Source organism: Arachis hypogaea, chromosome 2 (genome assembly GCF_003086295.3).
Source record: "Arachis hypogaea cultivar Tifrunner chromosome 2, arahy.Tifrunner.gnm2.J5K5, whole genome shotgun sequence".
NCBI lineage: Eukaryota > Viridiplantae > Streptophyta > Magnoliopsida > Fabales > Fabaceae > Arachis > Arachis hypogaea.
Window position 1 is genome coordinate 95,155,736 of NC_092037.1, and position 27,704 is coordinate 95,183,439.

The window sequence follows — 27,704 nt, forward strand, 5'->3', positions numbered from 1 at the left end:
ACTTCTGTCGCGGTAGAACAATGCACCATCTTCATCCCGTTTAAACCAACCCCATGATGAAAAACAGGGGCTGTTTCATATGACATCTATTAGAACAACAATGTGCAATAATTAGAAATTAATTAACTACTTCCACCACGCCTCATTTTAACATTTTAGAACATGCATGGGGTGATCACTAATCCAAATCATCATTAACAATAACCAAGTTCAGTAAAAAAAAAATGGAGCAACACAAGCTAACGAAGCTTCAAGATCAGATAGCGACACTAACCTTAGTAGCGCCGTTAGTTCCTCCGTCTGCAGCACCGTCAACACCTCCCTGTTGGAAGCCTCTGTCAGCTTGCTTGGAGGGAGACGTTTCGGTCTCTTAGGATTTCTTCGTAATTTTGAAGAGAGAACGAGGGCGATGTATGGTGATTGGGGTGTGCACAAGGGGGAGAATGAGATTTCACCCCAAACAAGCAAAATGATGCCAAGCAAAACGAGGTCGCTTTGCTGAGTCTGCAGGGACTTATTTGTCCACATGCCTACAGAGCAATTCACGTTTGATGATCCAACGCCACGTCACAGGCTGCACGTTACACCTCAGCGTTTTCTGTCGACTTTGAACGGAGAAACCAACTCAAGGGCTAATTGGTATCACGGAGTAAATGTATAAAGGCCGATTTGATAATTTATAAAAGTTAGGGGCATGTAGTCAATTTTCAAAATATACAGGAGCGGAAAGGGTATTTACTCATAAAAAAAAATACATAAATAAATACTTCTTATTCGGTCACGTATCAAATGGTTCTGTAATCTATAACCAAATCCATGCAAGGGTTTGCAGAATTTCGCTATAAAAATTATATTATATATTTTGCTTAAAAAAAAAATACACTACCATAAAATTACTGAGATTATTCTTCTGAAGTGATTCGCACAAGTCAGAATGAAATACAAACAAAAGAGAAGAGCATTGGTTATTCCGAACTCAGAAGTGGTGCTTCTATCAAAATCTGACACCTCCAATGCCTAACTCAAACCTAAAGCTCTTGTTTTTTGAAGCTTCTTCAACCACTTTCTTCCTTTTTCTTTGTGACGCCGCACAACCCTGATTCCTTCTCTCCTTCCCCGTAAGCCCCCTTTTCTTTCTATTCACTCAGTGAACACATCTCATTATATCAAAGTCATGCTTTTTTTTGTTCTGCCGATTACCCATGTCTCAGTTATAAGAAAGTTGTGTTCTTTTTCTGTTTTTCTTATCAAGAGGGTTTCTAATGCATATTTCATGTATAGTATTCATTGGATTATTCACTTTAGCTTTTTTATTGGACTATGTTGTTATGTTTTGTTTTGTTTTTCCTGTGATCTTAAACCATTGTTGATGTTGTTGTTGTTGTTGATAATGCCTACATATGTTCTTGACATCTTAATTTTAGCTTTCCATATGATTCATATTTGTTGTTGATTATTCCTATGGTTTATTTCAAAAGTGTTGTGTGTACTGAAGTTTGTCATCTACCATGTTCATGTAAGTGACAATAGTTTTTGGCTACATTCTTAAGAAGCAGGGGAAATTTCAGCCATGAACTTTCTTTATATCAGCAAACTCAGATCATTGTCTTCTTTGATCCCAGCCAAACTTTTAGGCTTTTGTTCTTGTTTACATACTCGCTCATTGTTGCCCTATGCCAAACACGTCAATTGGAACACAACCCACAGTTTTGTTCATAGAAACCCACTTCTTTCTCTCGTAGAAAGATGTAAATCCTTGATTCAGTTAAAGCAAATTCAAGCTCAAATGACCTTAACAGGCTTAATAGACAATAGCTTTGCTGCAAGTCGCCTTGTTGCTTTCTGCGCGCTCTCAGAATCTCAAACACTTGGATATTGCACAAAAATTTTATTTCATACAAACGAACCAAATGTCTTTTCTTGGAATACGACAATTAGGGGATATATAGAAAGTGGAGACTTAGATGGAGCTCTTGTTTTGTACAAGAAAATGTTGCAGTATGATGGGTTGAAGCCAGATAATCATACTTATCCGTTATTGCTTAAAGCATGTTCTTCTCCTTCTCTAAATTGTGTAGGTCATACTATACTTGGACATGTATTAAAGTTTGGTTTTGAATTTGACTTATTTGTGCACAATGCATTGATCTCTATGCTACTGTCCTATGGGGACTTAGAGGCAGCATATGATGTGTTCAATAGAGGATGTGTGAGGGACCTGGTAACTTGGAATGCGATGATCACGGGATGTGTTAGAAGAGGACTGGAGATTGAGGCTATAAAACTTTATCGGGAAATGGAGGCTGAGAAGGTGAAACCAAATGAAATTACAATGATTGGGTTGGTTTCTTCTTGTTCTCGGTTACATGATTTGAATCTTGGCAGAGAATTTCATTGTTACATCGAAGAACATAAGCTTGAGTTGACAGTTCCACTTATTAATGCACTTATGGACATGTATGTGAAGTGTGGAGACCTATTGTCTGCACAAGTTTTATTTGATAACATGGCACAGAAGACCATTGTTTCATGGACTACAATGGTTTTTGGATACGCCAGATTCGGTTACCTTGATATTGCTAGGAAAATTTTATATAAAGTTCCAGAGAAGAGTGTTGTTCTTTGGAATGCAATCATCAGTGGCTGTGTTCAATCCAAGCATAGTAAGGAGGCATTGACTTTATTCCATGAAATGCAAATTAATAATATAGAGCCTGATAAAGTGACCATGATTAACTGCTTGTGTGCATGTTCACAACTAGGAGCACTTGATGTTGGAATATGGATTCACCATTATATTGAAAGAAAAAATCTTTCTGTAGACGTCACCTTGGGAACTGCTCTAGTTGACATGTATGCCAAGTGTGGAAATATTGACAAGGCTCTCCAAGTTTTTCAAGAGCTTCCTCAAAGAAATTGTTTGACCTGGACAGCCATTATTTGCGGTTTAGCATTTAATGGGAATTCCTGTGATGCTATATACTATTTCTCAGAAATGATTCGTGTTGGATTGATGCCTGATGAGATCACCTTTCTTGGTGTCTTATCAGCTTGTTGCCATGGAGGTTTAGTTGAAGAAGGCCGCAAATATTTTTCCCAAATGAGCTCCAAATTCAATATATTCCCTAAGCTTAAACACTACTCTTGCATGGTGGATCTTCTAGGAAGGGCTGGTCATCTGGAGGATGCTGAAGAGCTTATCCAAAATATGCCTATAGAAGCGGATGCTGCGGTATGGGGTGCTTTATTCTTTGCTTGTCGTGTTCATGGCAATGTTCAGATTGGGAAGAGGGCAGCTATGAAGCTCCTTGAGATGGATCCTCAAGATAGTGGGAATTATGTTCTCCTTGCTAGCATGTACAGTGAAGCAAAAATGTGGAAGGAGGCAAGGAGTGCAAGGAAACTAATGAAGGAAAGAGGGGTAGATAAGCTTCCTGGTTGCAGCTCCATTGAGATCAATGGCATTGTTCATGAGTTTGTGGTAAAGGATGCATTACATCCACAGTCTGAAATGATTTATGAAAGCCTGATTTCTTTGACAAAGCAACTGGAGCTTGAAGTTACATCCGCAGTTCCAGCTTCTAGAGATAATCTTTCCTTCTAAACTAGCCAGCTTACTTGGTGTGCCTCTGCCGATTTCTCATAAAATCATGTATCTGAACCTCAACGCTACATGAATTTAACATAATAAGGTGCATTATGGCACACTGTCAAAGTTTGAAGTGTTGCACTCTAGTAATGACTTTTTTCTTAGTTGCTCCTATATTCTGTGGAAGACAAGATCAAGTTAAAGAAATTTAAGTGCTTATGTGATATATAAAACACTTGCTCTTATATATATATTGCTATTATGTTTTGTATTATTAGTATACAGAATCAACAATATCTAAATAATATTGGTTTAAGACATTTGTAGAAATTATATTGTTGACACTTGACACTTATTTGCTTGTTTCTCCTACTACTTTATGCTACTTGCTTCTAATAGTTCCTCAATTTTGGGTTCAGGGCTTAGGAGTCCAGAGGAAGCTGACATTGTAATTTTGCCTGACATTGAGGAGAGCAATTCAGAACTGGATTCGATTCAAGATATTTGTATATCATTGCTGAAGTGGACACCGCTGAAATGGTAAGGCAGCAGAAGTGTTTTATTGCGACTACTTCCCCACATCTCCCTTAACCTTTGAATTACATTGAACCATTGATCTTTACACTAACAACAATTTTCTGCTATAAATAGGCTTCATACAAGGAGAATAGAACTGCCCAAATTCGGCTTGTGAGTTCACATAATGAGGTTTATGAACCATGTGATGATTCTTTTGCGCTGGTTGACGCTCTGCTTGCCGATCGCACTAACTTGTTGGAACATTGTCCTACAATGTGTATGGAGATTGGCTGTGGCAGTGGATATGTCATTACTTCCCTTGCTCTTATTCTTGGGCGCGAAAGAGGTGGCGTCAACTATATCGCAACTGACATAAACCCAAATGCAGTTAAGGTGACCCGTGAGACATTGGATGCACACGGGGTTGATGCAGAGTTGATATTAACAGATATCGCATCTGGGCTAGAGAACCGTCTAGCTGGTTTGGTTGATGTCATGGTTGTGAACCCTCCTTACGTACCTACTCCCGAAGATGAAGTCGGCGCTGAAGGTATTATCTCTTCTTGGGCTGGAGGGGAAAATGGAAGGAGAGTAATTGATCGGATTCTGCCTGTTGCAGACCATCTTTTGTCTGAAAAGGGATGGTTGTACATGGTCACCTTGACGGCAAACAATCCCTCAGAGATATGCCTGCAAATGAGGAAAAAAGGATATGCTTCTAAGATTATCATTCAAAGATCGACAGAGGAAGAAAGTCTACATATAATCAAGTTCTGGCGGGATTTCGATACTACGGTAGATGAGGTAACAGACCAATCCCTTATTGGGTTCCTGGGCTCCTTGCTTGCACAAATTCCTCTATTTTCTCTCTGGAGAGGCAGCAATAGTAACGATAACTGCTGATTAGAAGGTAAACTAATTGTTATTATTTAAGGGATATCTTTTTGCTATTTTAAACATGAATGTCTTGCTATACCTTGTCTATTCAAAACCCTATAATAAATCCAGTAAATAATCATTGCTTCGCTAGGTGGGGTTAGACATATGGATCAACTGAGGCTAGCAAACTCTGTCAAAGACCACATTTTAAGAGAAAGCATTTAAAGCAAGGTTTTTTTATAGGCTTGCCATGATTCTTCCTTTGTTCTATCCCTTTCAATTGTAATGTGTTCTACTTGATCCAATTTTCTCACAAGAGCCCCAACTTTTTTTTCTCAATTGAGTAATTTATCACAGGCCAGTTTCTATTGTCCGTCACTTCACTAGTTGCAATTTTTTGAGTTCTTTCATTTCTGATGTTATCATTTCTTTTCTTTTTAAATCACGGATCACCAATTGGTTCTGCTCATATCGTTTGCTCTTTTGGACTTCATTTCCCAAAATTTACTACCATAAAACACTGCTGATCTTATAAGCTTGGATTGAATTTTTCTTTTGACTTCACTTATGATTTGTATTTGTATTTGCATTTGCTATTATATGCAAATATGAATTTTTTTTTTTTCAATCGGAAAAGTGATTTCTTTTCTGCCAGTAAAATGCAAAAATACTCGAAACCTTTAAATACATGACTTCCTGCTTTTACTTTTTACAAGCTAATTTTGAAAAGCGATCCCTTAGATAGTTTCAAAATACTCGTAACTTTTAAAAGCTGCAAGCATAAGTGTATCATCTTTTTTATTTACCAAATACAAAACTAGATGTTTGTGCTTTTGAAAAGGACAATTTCCTTTTCAAAAAGCTTTTCTAAACTAAGTTTTAATCTAATCAGTGGACATTATGTGTCCTTGTTTGTTTCATTTTATTCATTTGTGACTTCTTTCTTTGTTCCCTATAGGGAAGAGTTAAAATTTAGCATATTGTCCTAAAATTGGAGTATACTACAGGATGAAGGACAGAGGTTGCAAATTCATTGAGGATAACACAACATAATTAGCAGTTATAGATGGATGAACTTGCTGAAGATCCAGTTCTTCTACTTGGCTGGCCAGACACCACAAACAGCTGATATTGAAAGTTTGTTTGTAACTTTAGGCATTTGTGTCAGCATCTTCTAATCAATAGTTATAAATATTTTGGCAGAATCACATTTTAACTTCCAATAAATGTATTATTACATAGTTTTATATAACTTTTTTTTTTTATTTTCAAATTTCAACTCATGCATAATGTTGTTAAAGTGACTTAACAAAAAATTGCAGGGAAGGAGAGAGAAAAAGTCAGAGTCAAGCTGAACATTTTCTCATAAAGCGATTCTATATCCCCATCTCACTAGGGATGTCAATGGGGCGGGGCGGGAGCGGGGGCGGGGGCGGGGCCGGGGATGCCTCCCTGTTCCCCGTCCCCGCCCCCAGAATTAATCCCCATCCCCGCTCCGATCCCCGCAGTGGGGGGATAATTGTCCCCATCCCCATTCCTCGCGTTCCTCGTATTTCCCGCGGGGCCCCATTTCCCATCCCTTATGTTTAACATTCATATGAAAATTATAGTAAAAAATATCAAAAAAAATAAAAAAACAAACTAGAACTATTACAAACACACAAACATATCTTATCCAAGATTATAAGTCCACAAATACAACATAGTAAATTATAGTCCATAAAATAAAATCTTAAAATACAATTTTCATTCGAAAAAAAAAACAATAAGATATAGTCTTTAACATCAAGTGGAAACTGGAGAGAGTTTGGGGTGTGGGAGAGAATGGTGCTTGAACAAAGTGGAGATGGAAGAGAGTTGGGGCTGGGAATAGAAAGAATAGAAAGTAGATGGCGCAGCAAACAACACAGGAAGACTGAATATAACAGGGTTAGGGTTAGAATTTTTTAATTGGTGAAATTACTAAAAAACCCTATGTTAGAAATAAAGTAAGGTTATTTAAGAAATTTCAAACATTCGAGAAATTATCGGGGATGGGGCGGAGATCCCCACTCGGGTGCCCACGCCTGTCTCGGGGAAATTTTGCTCCCCATCCCCACGAGAAAAATTCCCCACTATTAGGGCCCTATTCGGGGCGGTCCCTACGAAAATCCCCGACTCTCAGAAATTTTTGACACCCTTACATCTCACACGTTCCTCATATTTTCTTTTCAATTTGGTTGATCGAATCAGTATGAACTATGAAGCCCTTTTTGGTAACTCTACTTTATTAGCTTTATGACTTTAACCATGAACTGGAAATAAATTTGATGCGTAATATGAGGAATGGACAAAGTAAGAGTAAGAGCCTGTAGGAAACGGCATTAAGATAGTCAAAATAAGTTATTCCTCTTTGGCAAATGGCAACCTATTTTTTTTTTTTTTTGGTTTTTTGAAGTATCTCCAAACACACATACCAAGAATCAATTCCACATGGATTTAAGCTTCAATTAAAAAATTTTCTTTAAATTATTGTATATATAAAATGAAATTAAAAGTTTTTATACTTATTTAATTAATTAGGCGAGTGAGTATTAAGTAGTTTTTCAATTAATTAATGGCATTACTTTATAATCAAAGTGATTCAATTCTAACGGTCCACTTTACATGTTCATTGAATCATTTCTTTCTATCTTTAATTTCCACAAACATGCTACATCATGGAAAGTAACCTCTCCATTATTTATGCATATGTGGTCATATCATGTTGATAAATTCAACCAAGTAATTATTACGGTCAAGTTGTCCGAAGACTTGCAAAATTAGTATAGAAGACTTTGCAAGACACGGGATAGGACCCTATTATTATTATTCAATGATTATTCATATGAAAACATTTTTATGTAAAGATAATAATTAAGAATTATTAAATAATTTGATATAATTGACTAAACTCTTTAACATAACATGCATCAATATTTTTATTATTTTCATATGCTGATGTCTTCATATAAGTAACTATTTTATTTTTTACGTTTTAAACCATACTTTTAAAAAGTATAAAACATAAGCTTCATAGCTCAACAAATTAGTTACCATTTTAGATTTTCAGCTTGAGAGCTAAACTAATGCATGGTAAGGAGTTTGAGGTGGCAGATGATAGTCGAAGAATATTAGAATTAACTTGAGTCATGTAACTAATTAATTAATTAACAACTCCTGATCTCAAGTTTGATACAAATCCCAATCAATGTATTTATTCTTAATTGTTGAGTGGACCCTATTTTTACACAAGTATAGCTATTTAGTGACCATTTGACACGTTCATTATGATTCCACAAGAACAGTGCAGTCTCTTTGGACCGGAAGCTTCCAAAGTTGAAAGTGAAAGTGAAAGTGAATGCATAATTTTCCACAATGAAGCCGTGTTTGTGCGTGCATTGTAATGGTATATAAACATACACACTAACGCATTGTAGGTACAAGAGCCTCTTCTTTCAATTTGAGAACAAAACAATATATAAAATGGTGGCAAAGTGTAGTAACTGTGCTCTACTGATTATAGCAGTGGTGCTTTTGTTTTCTACCACAGGCTCTTATAGGATATTCCCACCAAATGCACCCAACCTCACCACCGTGGAGCCGCCTTCCTCTTCCTTCAATAATTCGGAAAGACAGGCATTGATTCAGAGTGGCTGGTGGGGTAGTCATCACGCCATTGACCCAAACCATTGCTATTGGCGGGGCGTCAGCTGCGACGATGCTGGAAGTGTTGTAGGGATTTACGGATGGGAATTGAATTACGAATCCAAATTATTGCAGCTACAGACCTTGAACTTCACGGCCTTCCCCAATTTGGTTTCTATGAGTCTTGATGGAATGGGGCTTACCGGAAGCATCCCCAAAGAAATTGGTACCGTTACAAAGCTTTCTTATCTTGTTTTGTCGAATAATAGTCTTCATGGTAAACTGCCTCCAACACTTTCAAATCTTACTCAGCTTGAGTTCCTTTATGTTTCTTTTAATTCTCTTAGTGGCATCATTCCTTCTACTTTTAGTCTATTGGAGAATTTGATCTCTCTCGAGTTAGATTCAAATCAAATTGAAGGTCCCATACCACTACAAATAGGAAATTTGAGTAATCTTATAAAGTTGAATCTTTCACACAATTTACTCAATGGTTCAATTCCTTTTACCTTGGGACAATCAAAGAATTTGATATATCTCAACTTAGATTCAAATCAAATTGAAGGACATATACCAATAGAAATAGGAAATTTGAAACAATTACAAATATTAAATCTTTCAAGTAACTATCTCTCTGGTCAAATACCTCTTCAAATAGAAGCATTGGTGTCTTTACAGGAGTTATACATAGAATTCAATCAAATAAATGGTTCCATTCCTTCGGAATTTCAAAATTTGATCAATTTACACACTTTGTATCTTTCTCATAATATGATATCTGGTGTTATACCACCTAAGCTGTTTCAGCTCTCGAATTTGGTCTCTCTTCATCTTTCTAACAATCAATTAGGTGGAAACATACCATCAGAGATAAGAAATCTTGATTTTCTCTGTGACATAAACCTATCTAATAACAAGTTAGAAGGATTGATCCCATCTCCAATACTAAACTGTTTCATGAGTTTTGGGAAAGTAGACTTCAGTAATAATTTGTTAAGTGGAAATATTCCTTCAAAAATCGGTTATGTTGATAAACTTAACATGAGTCACAATCTTCTTAGTGGAAGCATACCTTTTTTGTCCATTAGTGATAATCCTTATATTCCTTGGAGAGAATATTCTTTATCAAGTTTGGATCTTAGCTATAATAATCTCACGGGTATCTTACCTGTAGAACTTACAACTATACCTTATATAAATTTGTCATTTAACTTTTTTGAATGTCCACAAGGCTGCAAAGGTTTTCATGCAAAATCATTAATTGGTAATACTCCAAGGTCTGTCAATTCTTCGGTTCAAGTTCAAAAAACCGAAAAACCAAGGAACCTAATTGTAATTGCTCTTCCCATCACTTGTTGCTTCCTCTTTATCATTTTTGTGGGCATATTATGTTATATTCGATGCACCAATAAAGTTAAATTTGAACAAAGTTCAAAAAAGGATGGAGACTTGTTTTCCATATGGAACTATGATGGGAAAATTGCATTTGAAGACATCATCGAAGCAACACAGGATTTTGATATCAGACACTGCATAGGAACTGGTGCTTATGGCAGTGTGTACAAAGCCCAACTTCCAAGTGGCAAAATTGTTGCATTGAAGAAACTTCACCAAAGAGAGTCACAAAATCCATCTTTTGACAAGAGCTTCCGCAACGAGATTAAGATGTTATCACAAATTCGTCATAGAAACATTGTCAAGCTTCATGGATTTTGTCTCCACAATCGATGCATGTTTTTGGTTTACGAATACATGGAACGAGGAAGCTTATTTTATGCCTTAAGCATGGATGATGATGAGGCTAAGGAGCTAAGTTGGAGCAAAAGGGTGAATATCATTAGTGGAACAGCTAATGCTTTGGCATACATGCATCATGACTGTTTCCCACCGATAGTTCATAGAGATGTAACAAGCAACAACATTTTGTTGAACTCAGAGTTGCATGCTGTTGTCTCGGACTTTGGAACTGCTAGACTTCTTGATCCTGATTCTTCAAATCAAACATTACAAGTTGGAACGTATGGATACCTTGCACCAGGTGATGTTTTCTTGTAAAATGTATTGATATCTTATTAAATAGATTTAGTTCTTGAGTATGAGATAGAAATTGGGTTCATTGACACCATTCTTGGTCCGTGCTGCAGAATTGGCCTATACAATGACTGTGACAGAAAAGTGCGATGTTTACAGCTTTGGAGTGGTGGCATTGGAAACATTAATGGGAAGACATCCAGGAGTTCTAATATTGTCATTGTTCAACTCGTCTAACAAAAACATAATGATAAAAGATCTCTTGGATTCACGCATCCGCTTACCATTATGTCAAAGAGACACTCAAGCTATAGTTCAAGTGCTGATATTGGCATTGGCATGCTTGCGCTCTGATCCAAAGTCAAGACCATCAATGCAGCAAGTGGCATATGAACTTTCTAATTTTGAACAATCATCATTGTCTTTGTCCTTTTCTAAAATCTCAGTTTTTCAGTTGATAGCTTAAGAGATATATTTTATTTCAATTGTGCATGAGTTGCTTGAGTTAAGCTTATCAATAATGTAAATCTTGTTCCTCCTTTTATTATTGCATCTTGTGTTGTTTAAACATGAAAAAAAAAATGCTGTTTGTTTTAAGAATAAATGTAGTTTTTTTTTTATATTGAATTTAATCTTTGCATGCAGCCAAATCAAGTGCTATTAGTCTCTTATACTTAGTTGGATTCTCGTCTAACCCATTTTTTACCTTTTCTCTTGGTGCCGAATTTTTTTACTTCCATTTTTTTGTGTAAAACACATGACAACCAAGCATATTGAAGGTTAATTTATATTGGTTAAAGTGAATTTTTCAGCTTTGACGTTTCTCTTGGCCCTTGTATAGGTTAAATACGGTATCCAAGCATGCATAAGGATGCTTGATTAAAATTGATCATTTTACTAGTTAAGTAATTTTTTTTTCTAGTTTTAACATCTCAATATGACTTTTGTGTATAGTAAATATTGTTTTTTTTTTAATCACATTGTTCATTTTTGTGAAAAGTTGTTTAATTATAATGCTTGAATAGACAAATATAATAACTTGCACAATTTCCTCTGTTTCCACTCTAATCTCCGGGGAGATAACAATAGTAAAAATAACTGCTGATTAGATGATGAATAAGGTAAGAAATTGTTATTATTTAAGCAATTAATTTTTTTACGAGTAATTACCCAAACCAATCAAGTATTTTTTAGAAAAAGAATATTAGTATTTTGGTTTCTCTGAATCTTTATAGCACGGGACTTACGGGAAGCATCCCAAAGAAATTAGTACTCTCACTAAGCTTTCGTATCTTGATATGTTCCATAATAATCTTCATGGTAAACTACCTCCAACACTTTCAAATTTCACTTAACTTAAAAGCACCTTGATATTTCTTTCAATTTTCTTAATGACACCATTCCTTCTTCTTTTGGTCAATCACAGAATGAACTCTGTCTTCCTTTAACTCAGTTGCAATTGCTGTACATAGAACTCAATCAAGTTAATGGTTCTATTCCTTCACATTTTATAAATTTGCATAATCTAATGGTTTTAGATCTTTCTCATAATAATTGTCCGGTGTTATTCCTGCACAACTTTTTCCACTTGCCAACTTGCATTCTTTACTTCTCTCATCAAATCAATTGTTTGGTACAATACCATCGGATTTTGCAAACACAAATTTTATATTTGGATCTCTCTCACAACAAGCTAATAGGATATCTTCCATTTCCTATTGATTTTTGTTCCTCAGCATTAGTAATACTAGACTTAAGCTACAACTTGTTGAATGGAAGCATTACTTCCCAAGCTAGTTGTGTTGTTAACCTCAACCTTAGTCATAATTTGCTTCAAGGTGAGGTCCCAGTTATGGTTGGAGAGAATTCTATATTAGATACGTTGGATCTTAGTTATAACAACTTCAGGTGTATTGCACAAGGAACTTGCTGCAATATGGCATATAAACCTTTCATACAATTCCTTTAACTTTTCTCAAGAAGTTGGCATGAAGTCAGAGTTACCTGAGTATTGTTCTTTTAAAGAAGATTCCTTAATTGGTTGCAATACACCAGACTTCAGATCTTTCCATTATGTCTCACAAACTAGTAAAATTAAGCACCTCATTATAATTGCTGTCCCTGTCACCTGCATCATTCTTATATTCACAATTCTAGCAATATTGCTTTTCACAAGACGCACCAAAAGTAAGAAACTCGAGAAAAGAACGGCAAAAAACGGAGACTTGTTTTCTATATGGAACTGTGATGGAAAAATTGCATTTGAAGATATCATTGAAGCAACATAGGACTTTGATATCAGATACTGCATAGAAACTGGTGGATATGGCAGTGTGTATAGAGCACAACTTCCAAGTGGCAAAGTTGTTGCATTGAAGAAACTTCATCAATTGGAGTCTCAAAATCCTTCTTTTGACAAGAGTTTCCACAATGAGGTCAAGATGTTAACAAATCGTCCATAGAAACATTGTCAAGCTTCAGGGATTTTGTCTTCGTAATTGGTGTATGTTTCTAATTTATGAATACATGGAAAGAGGAAGCTTACTTTATGCCTTGAGAATGGATGATGAAGCTGAGGAGTTAAGTTGGAGCCAAAGGGTGAATATACTTAGCGGAACAGGTAATGCTTTGTCTTATATGCATCATGCTTGCCGCTCTAATCCAAAGTCAAGACCATCAATGCAGCAAGTGGCACATGAATTTTCTAATTTTAAACAATCATCAATGTCTTTGCCGTTCTTTGAAATCACAGTCCATCAGCTGATAGCTTATTAATGTGTTTTGTTTCAGTTCAGTATGAACTACTGCTTGAGCTATGCTCAATCAACAAAGTTTGTTCCTTGATCGCATTGTTGTATTTGTATCTCGTGTTCATTTGAATAATTGTTTTGCCTCATCCGAATTTGCTCGAGACATGTAATCTTCCAACTAAATACTTGTTAAGTATTTTCGAATTTTTATATATTCATCTCATGTTTTCATTTTCCGTGCTTCTTTTTCATCTGTTCCAATTTTCTCTCAAGAGCCTCAATTTTTCTTCTCAATTTAGCAAATCATCACCAGACCAGTGCAGTTTCTGTCGTGGTCTCTTCACCAGTTTCAATTTTTCTCTACTGCATTCATTTCTGATGTTTTCTTTTCTTCTAAATTCACGATGGGAAATTGGTTCTGCTCATATCTTTTGCTCTTTCGGCACTTCATTGCCCAAAATTTACTATCATAAAACACTGCTATCTTTTATATATTTGCATTTGCTATTACATGCAAATATAGGATTCTTTTTTTCAATCGGAAAAGTGATTTCTTTTCTGCCAGTAAAATACGAAAGTGCACCTTTAAACACATGACTTCCTACTTTTACTTTTTTACAAGCTAATTTTGAAAAGTCATCCCTTAGATAGTTTCAAAAATCCTTTTAAAAACTGCAAGCACAAATATATCATCTTTTTTATTTCCTTTTCAAGAAGCTTTTCCAAACCTAAGTCTTAATCTAATCAGTGGACATTATGTGTCCTTCTTTAGAATTTAGCATATTGTCCTAAAATTGGAGTATACTACAGGATGAAGGACAGAGGTTGCAAATTCATTGAGGAGAACACAACATAATTATCAGTTATAGATGGATGAACTTGCTCAAGATCCAGTTCTTCTACTTGGCTGGCCACACACCACAAACAGCTGATATTGAAAGTTTGTTTGTAACTTGAGGCATTTGTGTCAGCATCTTCTAATCAGTAATGATAAATATTTTGCCAGAATCACATTTTAACTTCCAATTAATGTATTATTACATAGTTTTATATAACTTTTTTTTTTCAAATTTCAACTGATGCATAATGTTGTTGTTAAAGTGACTTAACAAGAAATTGTAGGGAAGAATAGAATAAAAGTCAGTCAAGATGAACATTTTCTCATATAGAGATTCTATATCCCCATCTCACACGTTCCTTATATTTTCTTTTCAATTTGGTTTATCAAATTATCAATGAAGTGGAATTAAATTTGACGCGTAATATAAGGAATGGACAAAGTAATAGTTAGAGCTTGTAGGAAACTCTATTAAGACTAGGGCTGGAAGTGAGTCAAGCCAGCTCATGAGCTAGCTCGAGCTCGGCTCGTTAACAGCTCGATAAGCTAAGCTCGTGAGCTGGTGAGCCAAGCTTGAGCCTGAAATTGAGCTCATAAATTAAATGAGCTGAGCTTGAGCTTGGATAAGCTTGGCTCATTAGCTCGTGAGCTGACTCGATTATATATATATATATATATATATATATATATATATATATATATTAATACACATATCCTATATGCATTTAGTCTATATTTTTAATATTATATATATACATATGAAATAGTAATATATAATTATATATATTAATGATCTTAATTATTTAAAATTTTATATTTATTTATTATATATAATTTTGATGTAGGACATAAATAAAAAATTTATATTTATTGATAGATAAACAATATATAAAATTGTTCTTTTTAAATATTTTTTAAAATATATAAGTTATAATTTATTAATATAAAATTATAGATTTTGTATTTATGTTTCTATTATTTGAGCCAGCTCGTGAGCTTTCGGTGAGTTGAACTTGAGCTTAAAAAATAGGCTCAATTGTTAATGAGCCGAGCCGTGAGCCAAGCTCAATTTTGGTAAGCCGAGCTTGAGCTTGGTCTAGCTCGGCTCAGCTCGACTCACTTCCAGCCCTAATTAAGACAGTCAAAATAAGTTATTCCTCTTTGGCAACCTAGTTTTTTTTTTCCTTTTTTCTTTTTGTTTTTTTTTTTTGTAGTATCTCGTAGCGCGGCACACCAAAAACTAATTCGACATGGATTTGAGCTTCAATTAAGAATATGTCTTTAAATTGTTGCATATATAGAAATTGAAATTTTTGACACTTATTAAGTAGTTTTTCAAGTAATTAATGGCATTAATTTATAATCAAAGTGCTTCAATTCTAACGGGCCTACTTTACATGTTCATTTCTTTCTATCTTTAATTTCCACAAACATGCTACATCATGGAAAGTAACCTCTCCATTATTTTATGTGGTCATATCATGTTGATAAATACAACCAAGTAAGTGTTACGGTTAAGTTGCCCGAAGACTTGCAAAATGAGTGTGGAAGACTTTGCAAGATACGGGATAGGACCCTATTATTATTATTATTTAGTGACTATTCATATGAAAATATTGTTATGTGAAGATAATAATTAAGAAGAAGAATACTACTTTATTTTTTATGTTTTAAACCATACTTATAAAAAATATAAAACATAAGCTTCAGAGTTCAACAGATTAATTACAATTTTAGATTTTCAACATGAGAGGCTAAACTAATGCATGGTAAAGGGTTTGAGGTGGCAGATGATAGTCGAAGAATGTTAGAATTAACTCCAATCATGTAACTAATTAATTAATTAACAACTCTGCAAAGAATTGATCTCAACTTTGATACAAAATTCCAGTCAATCTATCTATTTTGAATTGTTGAGTGGACCCTATTTTTATACATCTTGTTCTTTACCGAATAATGCAGTGGAATGAATAATGAAGAGGAACCTGCAGCATATATGTGCATTATTACACAAGTATAGCTATCTAGTGACCATTTGACACGTTCATTATGATTCCACAAGAACAGTGCAATCTCTTTGAACCGGAAGCTTCCAAAGTCGAAAGTGATTGCATAATTTCCACAATGAAGCCGTGTTTGTGCATGCAAGGCAATGGCATATAAACATACACACTCACTTAGTCTATATACAAGACCCTTTCCTTCTAATTTGAAAACAAAAGAGTATATATAATGGTGGCAAAGTATAGTAACTTTGCTTTGCTTGTTACAGCAGTGGTGCTTGTGTTTTCTACCACAACCTCTTATAGGATATTCCCACCAAATGCACCCAACCTCACCACCGCGGCGGCGGCTTCGTCTTTCTTCAATAATTCGGAGAGACAGGCTTTAATACAGAGTGGCTGGTGGAGTCATGACCATAGTGACTTAAACCATTGCAAATGGACTGGCATCAGCTGTGACCGTGCTGGAAGAAGTGTTGAAGAGATTCATGGATGGGAATTGATTATTATTTCCGAATCATTGTGGCTACAGAACTTGAATCTCACTGCCTTTCCCAACTTGGTCCATCTGTATCTTGATGAAATGGGGCTAAAGGGAAGCATTCCCAAAGAAATTGGTACTCTCACAAAGCTTTGCAATCTCGATCTGTCCAATAATAATCTTGATGGTAAGCTGCCGCCAACACTTTCAAACCTCACTCAACTTGAGTACCTTGATGTTTCTTTTAATTTTCTTAGTGGCATCATTCCTTCTACTTTGGGCCACTGCAAGGAGTTGATTTCTTTTTCTCTTGCTTCAAACCAAATTGAAGGTCCTATACCACTAGAACTAGGAAATTTGACAAGGTTATATTATTTAGATCTCTCCAATAATCTGCTAACAGACTTAATTCCATCAACTTTTATTCAGTTGGTGAGTTTAAATGATCTCAACCTTGGATCAAATCAAATTGGAGGTTCTATACCAGTGCAGATAGGGAATCTAACAAGTTTATGTTCATTGGATCTTTCGAACAACTCCTTTTCTGGTTCAATCCCCTTTCAAATAGGAGCTTTAACTCAGTTGCAATATTTCCTCATGGAACTCAATCAAATTAATGGTTCTATTCCTTCACAATTTATAAATTTGCCTAGTCTAAAAGGTTTAGATCTTTCTCATAATAAGTTGTCTGGTCCACTACCACCAAATATTGCAAGCACAAGTGGTAGGACTATAGACCTTAGTCATAATTTTCTCACTGGTGATATCCCATCTATCTTTGGAGTTAATTCAATGATGGAGAGTTTGGATCTCAGTTATAATAATTTCACAGGTAAACTGCACAAAGAACTTGCTAATCTTATATCCATAAACCTTTCATACAATTCCCTTGACTTTTCTCAAGACATCATGAGCTCAAAGTCACAGTTACCTGATTATTGTTACTTTCAACCAGAGTCATTAATTGGTTGCAACACACCAAGCTTCGCATCCTGCCATTCTACCCCAAAAACCCAACTTCCACATAGTGCTAAAACTAAGCACCTGCTTGTAATAGTTCTTCCTATAACCTGCATCATTCTTCTCACAATTATAGCGATAATACTTTTGGCAAGACGCACCAAAAGTAAGAAACTCGAGAAAAGAACGGCAAAAAATGGAGACTTATTTTCTATATGGAACTATGATGGAAAAATTGCATTTGAAGATATCATTGAAGCAACACAGGACTTTGATATCAGATATTGCATAGGAACTGGTGCATATGGTAGTGTATATAGAGCACAACTTCCAAGTGGCAAAGTTGTTGCAGTGAAGAAACTTCACCAAAGGGAGTCACAGAATCCTTCTTTTGACAAGAGCTTTCGCAACGAGGTAAAGATGTTAACAGAAATCCGCCATAGAAACATTGTCAAGCTCCATGGATTTTGTCTTCATAGTCAGTGTATGTTTCTAGTTTATGAATACATGGAAAAAGGAAGCTTATTTTATGCCTTGAGAATTGATGATGAAGCTGAGGAGCTAACTTGGAGCCATAGGGTGAATATACTTAGTGGAGCTGCTAATGCATTGTCTTACATGCATCATGATTGTTCCCCACCAATAGTTCACAGAGATGTAACAAGCAACAACATTTTGTTGAACTCAGAGTTGCATGCTGTTGTCTCTGACTTTGGCACCGCTAGAGTTCTTGATCCAGATTCTTCAAACCAAACCTTGAAAGTTGGAACATATGGATATCTTGCTCCAGGTGAAGTTATTTCTTTAAAGAAAAAAAAAAAGAATTGTAACATGTTTGGATCTTTACATAATGATACTTTAATTAATGCGTAATTACATATGAGAAATCAGATCTGTTGACAATTTTCATGGTTTATTGCACAGAATTGGCATACACATTGAGTGTGACAGAAAAATGTGATGTATATAGTTTTGGAGTGGTGGCATTGGAAACAATAATGGGAAGACATCCATCTTATCTTGTCTTTGTTCAACTCTTCTAACAAAAACATAATGGTAAAAGATCTCTTGGATTCACGCATCAGTTTACCATTATGTCAAAAGGATGCTCAAGCTATAGTTCAAGTGGTAACATTGGCATTGGCATGCTTGGGCTCTAATCCAAAATCAAGACCATCAATGCAGCAAGTGGCTCATGAGCTTTCTAATTTCAAACAATCATCACTGTCTTTGCCTTTGTCTGAAATCACAGTCCATCAGCTGATAGCTTAGAGATAGCTTAGAGAATGTATTTTGTTTCAGTTCAGTATGGACTACTATGCTCAATCAGGAAAAGCTTGATCCTCACATTGCTGCATCTAGTGTTCATCTGGATAGCATCCTTAGTTATTTTGGCTTATTTTAATTAGCTTTGGTCTTGTAATCTTGAATTTCAACTAAATAATGTTAACCGTTTTGAGTTTTTATATATCATCTGATATTTCCATTTGCTATGTTTCTTTTTCATCTCTTCAAGTTTTAAATCTCCTTAACTCTTTACTAGTTGTAAACTATATATTTTAATTGTAGCCTCAAAAGGAATGGAAAAGTTTCTATTCTTATATTTCAGACCATAGGTAACATTTATAATTGGACTTAACCTAAGCTCAGTTAGTTAAGTGGAGTTAGTTATAAGCAGAGAATGGTATAAACTAGATTAATACCCGATTACCTCCTAAATATGCATCACACATATACAATCTTGATTTTGGCCACGTAAATTGTTGACAAGCTCTTTTAGGAATACAAACTTTCTGAACTCTGTTACTTCTCCAATCAAATTAGTTATTTAAAATTAGTTAATTAAAACTAAATTTAAAAAATCAATTTTTAACCTATTAATTAAAATCAAACCAAATTTAAAAAAACCCTCATTTCAAAAGCCACACTTCAAGTCTTCACTCTTCAACGGCTCTTCCGGTCTTCCCCTCTTCGAGTCTTCGCCTCTTCTCCTCTGCCTCTCGCCGGAGCTTGTCGGTGGTTCGTCGGACCTCTCGCTCTTCGGGTCTTCACTCTGATTCGCGCCTCTATCTCTCTGCCTCCGTTCCTCGACCTCCAATCTTGCCGCCGGAGTATCTCTTCTTCAATTGAGGTAAGCCTCCTCCTTGCCCTTGGTTCTGCCATTAGCGTCTTCTGAATTCTGAGTTTTCTCCTGAGTTTTTTCTGCCGTGGCATCTGGGTTTCTTCTATTTTGTTCTGTTTTGTTCTGTCAAAGAACAAGTTTTCTTCTGTTTTCTTCAAACGAAACCCTTAGTTTTGGATGTGCTCTGATTTTGAACCATTGCATAACCCAGTTTCAGGAAAGATAAAAAGGTTCAGATTTTAAAATCTCTCGGTGTTGAGCTCTTCATTTCAATGGACCCTGCTGTAAGTTTCTTCTTCACTGTGGTTCACTTTATGATTGGTCAGAACTTAATTAATTTGCATGAATTAATTTGATAGGATCACAGCTTTTCCCTTTGCTGTGTAACTAGATTGTGTTTGTTGTTTGTATGTTGAATTAGTAGATTGCTGCTAGATTAGGAAGGGATTGAGAAAGCAGGATTGGTGATTTTTGGTAAAATAATCCTAACAAAGTTCATCAGTGACTATAATAAGAATTCAAATCAGAGTAGTCCTTATCTTATTTTGTTTGTTGTTTTCGATTATTCTTGTTTGTTCATATAGAAATTTTGGTGATTATGTTTCCCATTTTTATGATCCTAATACAAAATTTGTTAGGAAAATAAACTGTGATTGGTGATTATTCCTGTTTGTTCATATAGATAATGTGTGTGGGACAGAGGGTTATTTTGGGTGCATATGATTAAAAATAAACTGTGATTGTTTCAACTCCTCTGTTTGTTTTATTCCACAATTTGTGAAATGATTGGATCGTATGCTTGTGTATGCATTGAGGCCCTTCCTTTGTACTTTGCTGTTTTTTGTTGTTTGATGAAAGAACAATATATTACAAACAACACATGAATCATAATCGATTAATTGATGAAGAAAGGAGATAAAGTGAAAAATGGGGCATTGAGTGGGTTGAGTAATGTCAAGCTAGAGACGAAGAAATGCGGGTTAGTTCAGTGGGATGGAGCAGATATGGCAAAGAAAGTAAAGCATTAGAGAAGTAAGATGGGTGAATTAGATATTTTTTAATGCTCAAGAGGATTTTGCTGGAATTCACTGATTCTCTTTTATTTTTCAGATTGGAAGAATTCACTGCTTGATTAACTCCTATTTGCTATCATCTACAATTTTGCTTGTTGAGTTATCTAGCAGATTTTTTTATGAGCATTCTATAATTGTGTTCTCTTCTGTTGGTAATTTTATCACTTGCTAATCCAAATATCCTATACTTGAGCTTAAACAAGTGTCTTCACTCTTCAGTCCAAATATCCTTTTAACTTAAACGCTTATGAATGAAATGATAGTAGAGTCCCAATAACACACTTGATTATGCTGATTTCACTTTGACCATTCCAGATATTTTGCTCTTCGGCCCAGCATTGCTCCTTCTTTGTATGCTTCTTCCATGAAAGATCTTGTTACTGTATTTGTAGACTAGGAAGGTTCTGTTTTTTGTACTTTGCTGTTTTTTGTCTCACTGGTGGGCACTCCATTTTTGAGAGTTGATTAATTGATTACAATTAATTAACTTATAGGTGAATTTCATGCCATTAATTAATTTGCTTTGGTGTTAGCGTTTTGCAAGCATGGTATTGGTTATTATAATTTCTGGTTCAAATTGTTTTACATTTTGTATTTGAAAATTTAGTTCTATTTTCTTGTCTATGCATGAAAATTTCTTCCATGAATTCCATTGCATTGTTTGAAACTCTGATTTTTTCTATTAATCAAATTATTCTCTATGTTAGTAAATTAAGCACTGATTGAGTTGCCAGCATACAATTTAGGAAATGTTTTGACCTACGAGAAGACAATGTGAGGAGTACCTTAACTATTCTTTTTGAAAGAAGAATATAATAACTAAAATGAGATATCTGGTACTAAAATGATACTAATACCAATTTATAAGTGTCAGTGACAATTTTGATTGATTTATCTTGAATTTCATGGTTCAACGTAAGCGAACATTCCATTCTGCATTAGGAGTTGTAGTTGTATGTAGCATATCTGCATATGAAAGTAACATCAGCAGCTTAGGGATATCTGAATCTAGAGATGATTATGTATCATTTCTGGTTAATAATTGATATGATAACAAACACACCTAACCTAGGATTTGTGGGATTTGGTTATAAGATGGCCTGGAAAAATAGTAATAGTAGGTATTCATCTCAAACCATAGGACCCCACCTTCCAATTTTTTTTTTTTTTTTTGTCACTTTACATGGAAACAGTCATATTGTCTTAGTATGTTTTACCTATTCATTGACTGAATGTTTGATTTTTTGTGCTTTCTCTTGAAAAATAAAAAAAAATAACCTAGTCTATCATGTACTCCCTAATGCCTATTCCATTTTTATCCTCTTTTTATCCTTCTCTTTTCTTTCTTTTTTTTAAATGAAAATATCGATCTCAACTTTCTTATGTGATGGTGTGTGAATATGTAACTTTGTTATGTTTTGTTATGTAACTCCATAAGATATAAGCATACCTTATTTTTGTATGAAATGTGTGTGCCTAAAGCTTGTTATATAGAAAAGAATAACCTTCCACGCTAATTAATCAGATACAGTTTCTCATTTTGCATATTTACCGGGAAAAGGTGTTTTGCTACCAAGTTACCAGACACTAACCTTTGCATCATGAAGAAAGATCTCCGGACTTTGAATCTCACTTTCATTTCCCTTGATTGGATCTGCTCTTAGCCACAGCCTCAGCCTCAGCTTGCCCATAGATCTGTTTATCAAAAGCATCTAATGGTAAAGACATCCAAGAGTTTTGTTGAAGCACTACAACACATTCTCTCTTGTTGGAAAACGTGCAAACATTGTGAAGCTTGTTTCCCTGTCTGGTATTGTGAAGTAATGCGTACCCGGATAAAACAAGGGTGCCAGAGAAAGAAGTGGCTATGCACAAGTTCAACTCAAAAGTTATGCAGATTTCATATAATCCATGTCACCCCTTCAGGCTTATACCATTTCTTCATTGTATCTACACCAGCACGACATCTCATCAATCCATTTACCATTCGAATCAGCTTCTTAATGGGTTGTCAAAATCTGGTCGAGTGGATGATGCCCGGAAATTGTTCGACAAAATGCTCCAGAGGGATGAGTATACTTGGAACACCATGATTTCCATTTATGTTAATGTGGGAAGATTGGCTGAGGCAAGAGATATTTTTTACCGGTTTTCAGGAAGAAGTTCCATCGCATGGTCCTCCCTCATATCTGGGTATTGCAGATTTGGGTATGAAAGTGAAGCTTTTGATTTGTTTAGGTGTATGAGGTTGGAGGGTCAGAATCCAAGCCAATACACTCTGGGAAGTCTTCTGAGGGCGTGTTCAGCATTGGGTTGGATCAAAAGTGGAACATTGATTCATGGGTATGTGATAAAGAACGGATTTAAATCCAATGTGTATGTTGTTACTGGACTGGTTGACATGTACGCCAAGTGCAAATACATTTCAGAAGCTGAGTTTCTCTTCAAGGGGTTGTCCTTTGACAAGGGAAATCATGTACTGTGGACTACCATGGTCACTGGTTATGCTCAAAATGGTGATGGCTTTAAGGCAATTGAGTTTTTTCGGTACATGCGTAGGGAAGGGGTTGACTCCAATCAGTTCACTTTTCCTAGCATAGTGACAGCATGTTCAGCAGTTTCAGCTCATTGTTTTGGGGAACAAGTGCATGGTTGCATTATAAGGAGTGGTTTTGGATGCAATGTATATGTTCAAAGTGCATTGGTTGATATGTATGCAAAATGCGGAGAATTTAATAGTGCAAAAAGAGTGTTGGAAACTATGGAGGAGGATGATGTTGTTTCATGGAACTCTATGATAGTTGGGTGTGCAAGACACGGGTTTGAAGACGAAGTTCTAGCCTTGTTTCAAAAGATGCATGCAAGGAACATGAAAATTGATGAATATACATTCCCATCTGTCCTGAACTGTTGCGTATTAGGACTTACAGATTCGAAATCTGTTCATTGCTTAATAATCAAGACAGGGTTTGAGAATTATAAACCTGTTAGCAATGCTCTTGTTGACATGTACGCCAAAACTGGGAAGCTAAGTAGTGCATTTTCAGTATTTGGAAGGATGCTTGAGAAGGATGTTATCTCATGGACCTCTCTTGTCACAGGCTATGCACAAAATGGTTTGCATGAAGAATCCCTTAAAACTTTTTGTGACATGAGAATTGCCGGAGTCAGTCCAGACCAATTTATTTTTGCGAGTATTCTGAGTGTCTGTGCAGAACTGACTGTTCTAGAATTTGGTAAACAAGTGCATGCAGACTTTATTAAATCAGGTCTTAAGTCATCATTATCAGTAGATAACTCTCTTGTGACAATGTATGCAAAATGTGGATGCTTGGATCATGCTGATACTATTTTTATTTCAATGCAAGTCCAGGATGTAATTACTTGGACAGCTCTTATTGTTGGTTATGCACAGAATGGGAAGGGAAGAGAATCCTTAAGAATTTATGATGCTATGGTTTCATGTGGTACAAAACCAGACTATATCACATTTATAGGATTATTATTTGCTTGTAGCCATGCCGGTCTTATGGAAGACGGTCATATATATTTTCAGCAAATGAATAAGGTTTATGGTATAAAACCTGGCCCTGAACACTATGCCTGTATGATTGATCTTTTTGGACGCTCAGGAAAGCTTGATAAGGCAAGAGACTTACTAGATAAAATGGATGTGGAGCCAGATGCAACTGTATGGAAGGCACTCCTTGCTGCATGTAGAGTGCATGGGAACTTGGAATTAGGTGAAAGAGCAGCCACGAATCTTTTTCATTTGGAACCAAAGAATGCAATGCCTTATGTTATGTTGTCTAACATGTATTCCGCAGCTCATAAATGGGATGAAGTTGCAAAAGTTCGAAAGTTGATGAAATCAAAAGGAATAGTTAAGGAGCCTGGATGTAGTTGGATTGAGATCAACGGCACGGTACATACCTTCATTTCTGAAGATAGGGGACATCCAAGGGTGGCTGAGATTTATTCCAAGCTTGATGGAGTTATAACACTAATTAAGGAGGCTGGCTATGTTCCTGATATGACTTTCTCTTTGCATGACATGGATAGAGAGGGAAAGGAGGCCAGTCTTGCTTATCATAGCGAGAAACTGGCTGTTGCTTTTGGAATTCTTGCTTCTTCACCAGGTGTCCCAATTCGGATTTTCAAGAATCTCCGAGTATGTGGAGACTGCCATTCTGCTATGAAATATATATCAAAAGTTCTGAATCATCATATAATATTAAGGGATTCAAACTGCTTTCATCATTTTAAAGGAGGGGAGTGTTCTTGTGGGGATTATTGGTAGGAATAGGATTTTCTTTTGTCCTCGTACAAATCACTCATGCAGCTTCAAGGGGAACTTACACATTTAACATCTAAATCTTCTAGAGCTTGTCTATTGTGAAATTGTCATGATGATATTTTGATCATTTACCCCACAACGATCCTACTTGTACACAATATTGTTACTTCATGGACATTTGAATCACTTTGGTTGTCTCATATATCTTAAAAACAGAAGCACCACTACAGTATATTGTCCTGCAAGCCCGCGGTGGTAGATATACTGTGAAACCTGGTGAGTCTTTGTTACATACCCTGGAGAGAGAGAGAGAGAGAGAATGCTGAGTCAGCAGCAAAGGTAGCCAAAAAAGGAAAGAAAATAATCCTTTTACCTTATCATTATTCTAGAAGAAGTAATAAAGAAAAGGTTGGAAGAATAGGGGAGGAGAAATGTGTGTAATCATAAGTGATAATAATTGATGATTGGATTAGTCAGATGAGAGAATCAGGGAGACGTAATCGTAGGAGTTGAATGCTAATTATGATAATTAATTTGAGGGAAGGCAATAAAAGGAAGAGCTGATTAGGTGAGAGGTAGGAAAAGATTTGGAAAGGCTTAGAATAAGAGAGAAGACGACTCTCGAAATTCCTCAATTATCTTTTACTGTTCTATTGTATTTCTGTATTTCCATTAAAATAAATACCAGAGTAACAACTGGTATCAAAGTGCTGTTATTCACATTGTTAAGATAATCAAACATTCAAACTCAATAGTTCACTTAAATTTTGTGGAGCTGATACGAGTTTAAATAAAGTTGAATTGCAAAGCTCAATAGTAAATTAAAAAGAGATTGCCAAAAGAGTTTGATTACCTTGCGAGCTACTTCATGTTCTCTCTTTCTAATTCCTGATTTATATACATAGTTTACTGTATGTGTAACATTATGTATCCTTGTTTGTTTGTTTCATTATATTTTTTTATTTGTGGTTTATTTCTTTATTCACTTTTCAGTGTTAAAATATTTCAAATACTTGATTATATTGCATGGTGAGTGAGAGACTTCAATGCGAGTCATGTGTCAAATTCTCTATCAATTGAGTTATATTTACAAAGAGAGAGAATTGCTGATAATAAAAGTAATTTATAACTAAGGAATGCGTGTCTATCTTTTTTTAATTAATGCCATATCACAAAAGATTTTAGTATTTCACCTAAACTTCATGTTAAATCCCAAATAATCTAATAGATTGCATTTTTCCTATTGATTAGTTTTATTTTTCATGTTACCAGTAACTAATGGTATGGCCAAAAATTAAAGTGAATGAATAAAAAATTGCATGGAAGGTCACTTGTTTAAAGCAATTAGTCTTTAGAGATTCAATAACCGTGTTTGTGGTGTTTGTACTTTGTACCCTTGTATACTTCGTTAATTATCGGTCCACAAAAAATCAATCACAGCCCTACAATTTTCAAGATCACAGGACATCTAACGGTCCAACTTCCATATTCAGCAGAAGACATTCGTCAACTGGAGTAGCCCCCAAGAGTAAATGCATAATTTTCAGATGAAACGGTGTTTGTGCATGGCAAATAATGCTGTATACACAACTCACGTATTACAAATTGAAACAAAAGTGATAATAATGGAAAAAATGTGAACAGATATTACAAATTGGAAAAATAAATTAAATAATATATTTATTTATATATAAATATATAATGGTTAATTTTGGATATACACATAATATTTTTATATTTTATAATAATATAATCAAATTTGTATATAGTGATTAATGTTCATAATTGTTATCATCTTCAATTTGTATATAGGACTTCAGAGTATAGAGATGTATGAAATGGCATGCTTAGCTTTTATGATCTGTAACATTTGTTTGGATATTTGAATGGTTTGGTTCTGATATCTTGTATAATGAGATGAAAAAGTCCTGATGAGGGAGTTATGATGGCGTTTCTTTGGCCACAAAATTGACTGGCGAAGATTGTTTCTTCTGGCGGCTGTTTTGACTGTATCTAGTATTTTGTTTCAGATGCTTGTACATAGGTATTTACTAAATGATCAGTCTCCATATGAAAATGATTCATCACACCCATCCTTAAATAGCAACACTACCAAAGAGGCAATACTTCAGTAGGTTTGCCTCAGCCTTTCTTACTCTGTTATTTTACTTAATTTATCAAATGAAGTAGTCCAATCAGTCGCATTTGAGTCAGAGAGAGCAGAAACCCGCCTGAATAATTCAATCTCTAGGAGTAAAAGGGAGGAAAAGCTTGCTGATGCAACAAAAAATACAAGATTTTCACCCCCTCTTAGTGTTCCTTCTTATAAGCAAATAGAAATTGGTGAGACCTTGAACGTACCACCTTTTCTATAAAGTCACCAATAGGTTGATGCATATATATTTCTCAGGGATACATACAGTTGTTGCCACCTCATAAGGCCCTTGTGTATGCAAAGAAAGAGATTGATAATGCCCCTTTGGTTAATGAAGATCT

General features: G+C 35.3%; 4 protein-coding genes and 1 pseudogene across 7 annotated transcripts; all 5 read left to right on the plus strand.

Annotated features, from left to right (window-relative positions):
• The first annotated feature begins 1,096 nt into the window (after window positions 1-1,096).
• LOC112752655 (uncharacterized) lies at window positions 1,097-6,239 on the plus strand. Of its 3 annotated transcripts, XR_003177095.3 has the most exons (5): window positions 1,097-1,118; window positions 4,009-4,129; window positions 4,241-5,018; window positions 5,139-5,218; window positions 5,995-6,239. XR_003177095.3 is itself a non-coding variant. In XM_025801562.3 (4 exons), exons 2-3 carry the CDS (start codon window positions 4,127-4,129, stop codon window positions 5,009-5,011), a joined length of 774 nt encoding a protein of 257 aa, XP_025657347.1. In that variant the 5' UTR covers window positions 1,097-1,118; window positions 4,009-4,126; the 3' UTR covers window positions 5,012-5,018; window positions 5,946-6,239. The 3 variants fall into 3 exon arrangements, 2 of the variants coding, with proteins under 2 accessions (XP_025657347.1, XP_025657346.1); XM_025801562.3 differs by lacking the exon at window positions 5,139-5,218 and having other exon boundaries at window positions 5,946-6,239; XM_025801561.3 differs by lacking the exon at window positions 5,139-5,218.
• Window positions 1,383-4,128, plus strand: LOC112752639 (pentatricopeptide repeat-containing protein At2g22410, mitochondrial). The gene is made up of 2 exons (XM_025801560.2): window positions 1,383-3,692; window positions 4,009-4,128. The coding sequence occupies exon 1, from the start codon at window positions 1,571-1,573 to the stop codon at window positions 3,602-3,604; it is 2,034 nt and encodes a 677-aa protein (XP_025657345.1). The 5' UTR covers window positions 1,383-1,570; the 3' UTR covers window positions 3,605-3,692; window positions 4,009-4,128.
• Window positions 6,240-8,288: 2,049 nt separating the features above from the next.
• On the plus strand, window positions 8,289-11,228 carry LOC112752687 (uncharacterized). Its single transcript, XM_025801563.3, has 2 exons — window positions 8,289-10,691; window positions 10,798-11,228. The coding sequence occupies exons 1-2, from the start codon at window positions 8,492-8,494 to the stop codon at window positions 11,148-11,150; spliced, it is 2,553 nt and encodes an 850-aa protein (XP_025657348.1). The 5' UTR covers window positions 8,289-8,491; the 3' UTR covers window positions 11,151-11,228.
• Window positions 11,229-16,367: 5,139 nt separating this feature from the next.
• On the plus strand, window positions 16,368-19,209 carry LOC112752703 (leucine-rich repeat receptor-like protein kinase PEPR1; annotated as a pseudogene).
• A 229-nt stretch (window positions 19,210-19,438) lies between these two features.
• On the plus strand, window positions 19,439-25,394 carry LOC112752719 (pentatricopeptide repeat-containing protein At2g03880, mitochondrial). Of its 2 annotated transcripts, none has more exons than XM_025801564.3 (3): window positions 19,439-19,847; window positions 20,050-20,122; window positions 22,443-25,394. In XM_025801564.3, exon 3 carries the CDS (start codon window positions 22,779-22,781, stop codon window positions 25,209-25,211), a length of 2,433 nt encoding a protein of 810 aa, XP_025657349.1. In that variant the 5' UTR covers window positions 19,439-19,847; window positions 20,050-20,122; window positions 22,443-22,778; the 3' UTR covers window positions 25,212-25,394. The 2 variants fall into 2 exon arrangements, with proteins under 2 accessions (XP_025657349.1, XP_025657350.1); XM_025801565.3 differs by having other exon boundaries at window positions 19,454-19,847; window positions 22,473-25,394.
• The last annotated feature ends 2,310 nt before the right edge of the window (window positions 25,395-27,704 follow it).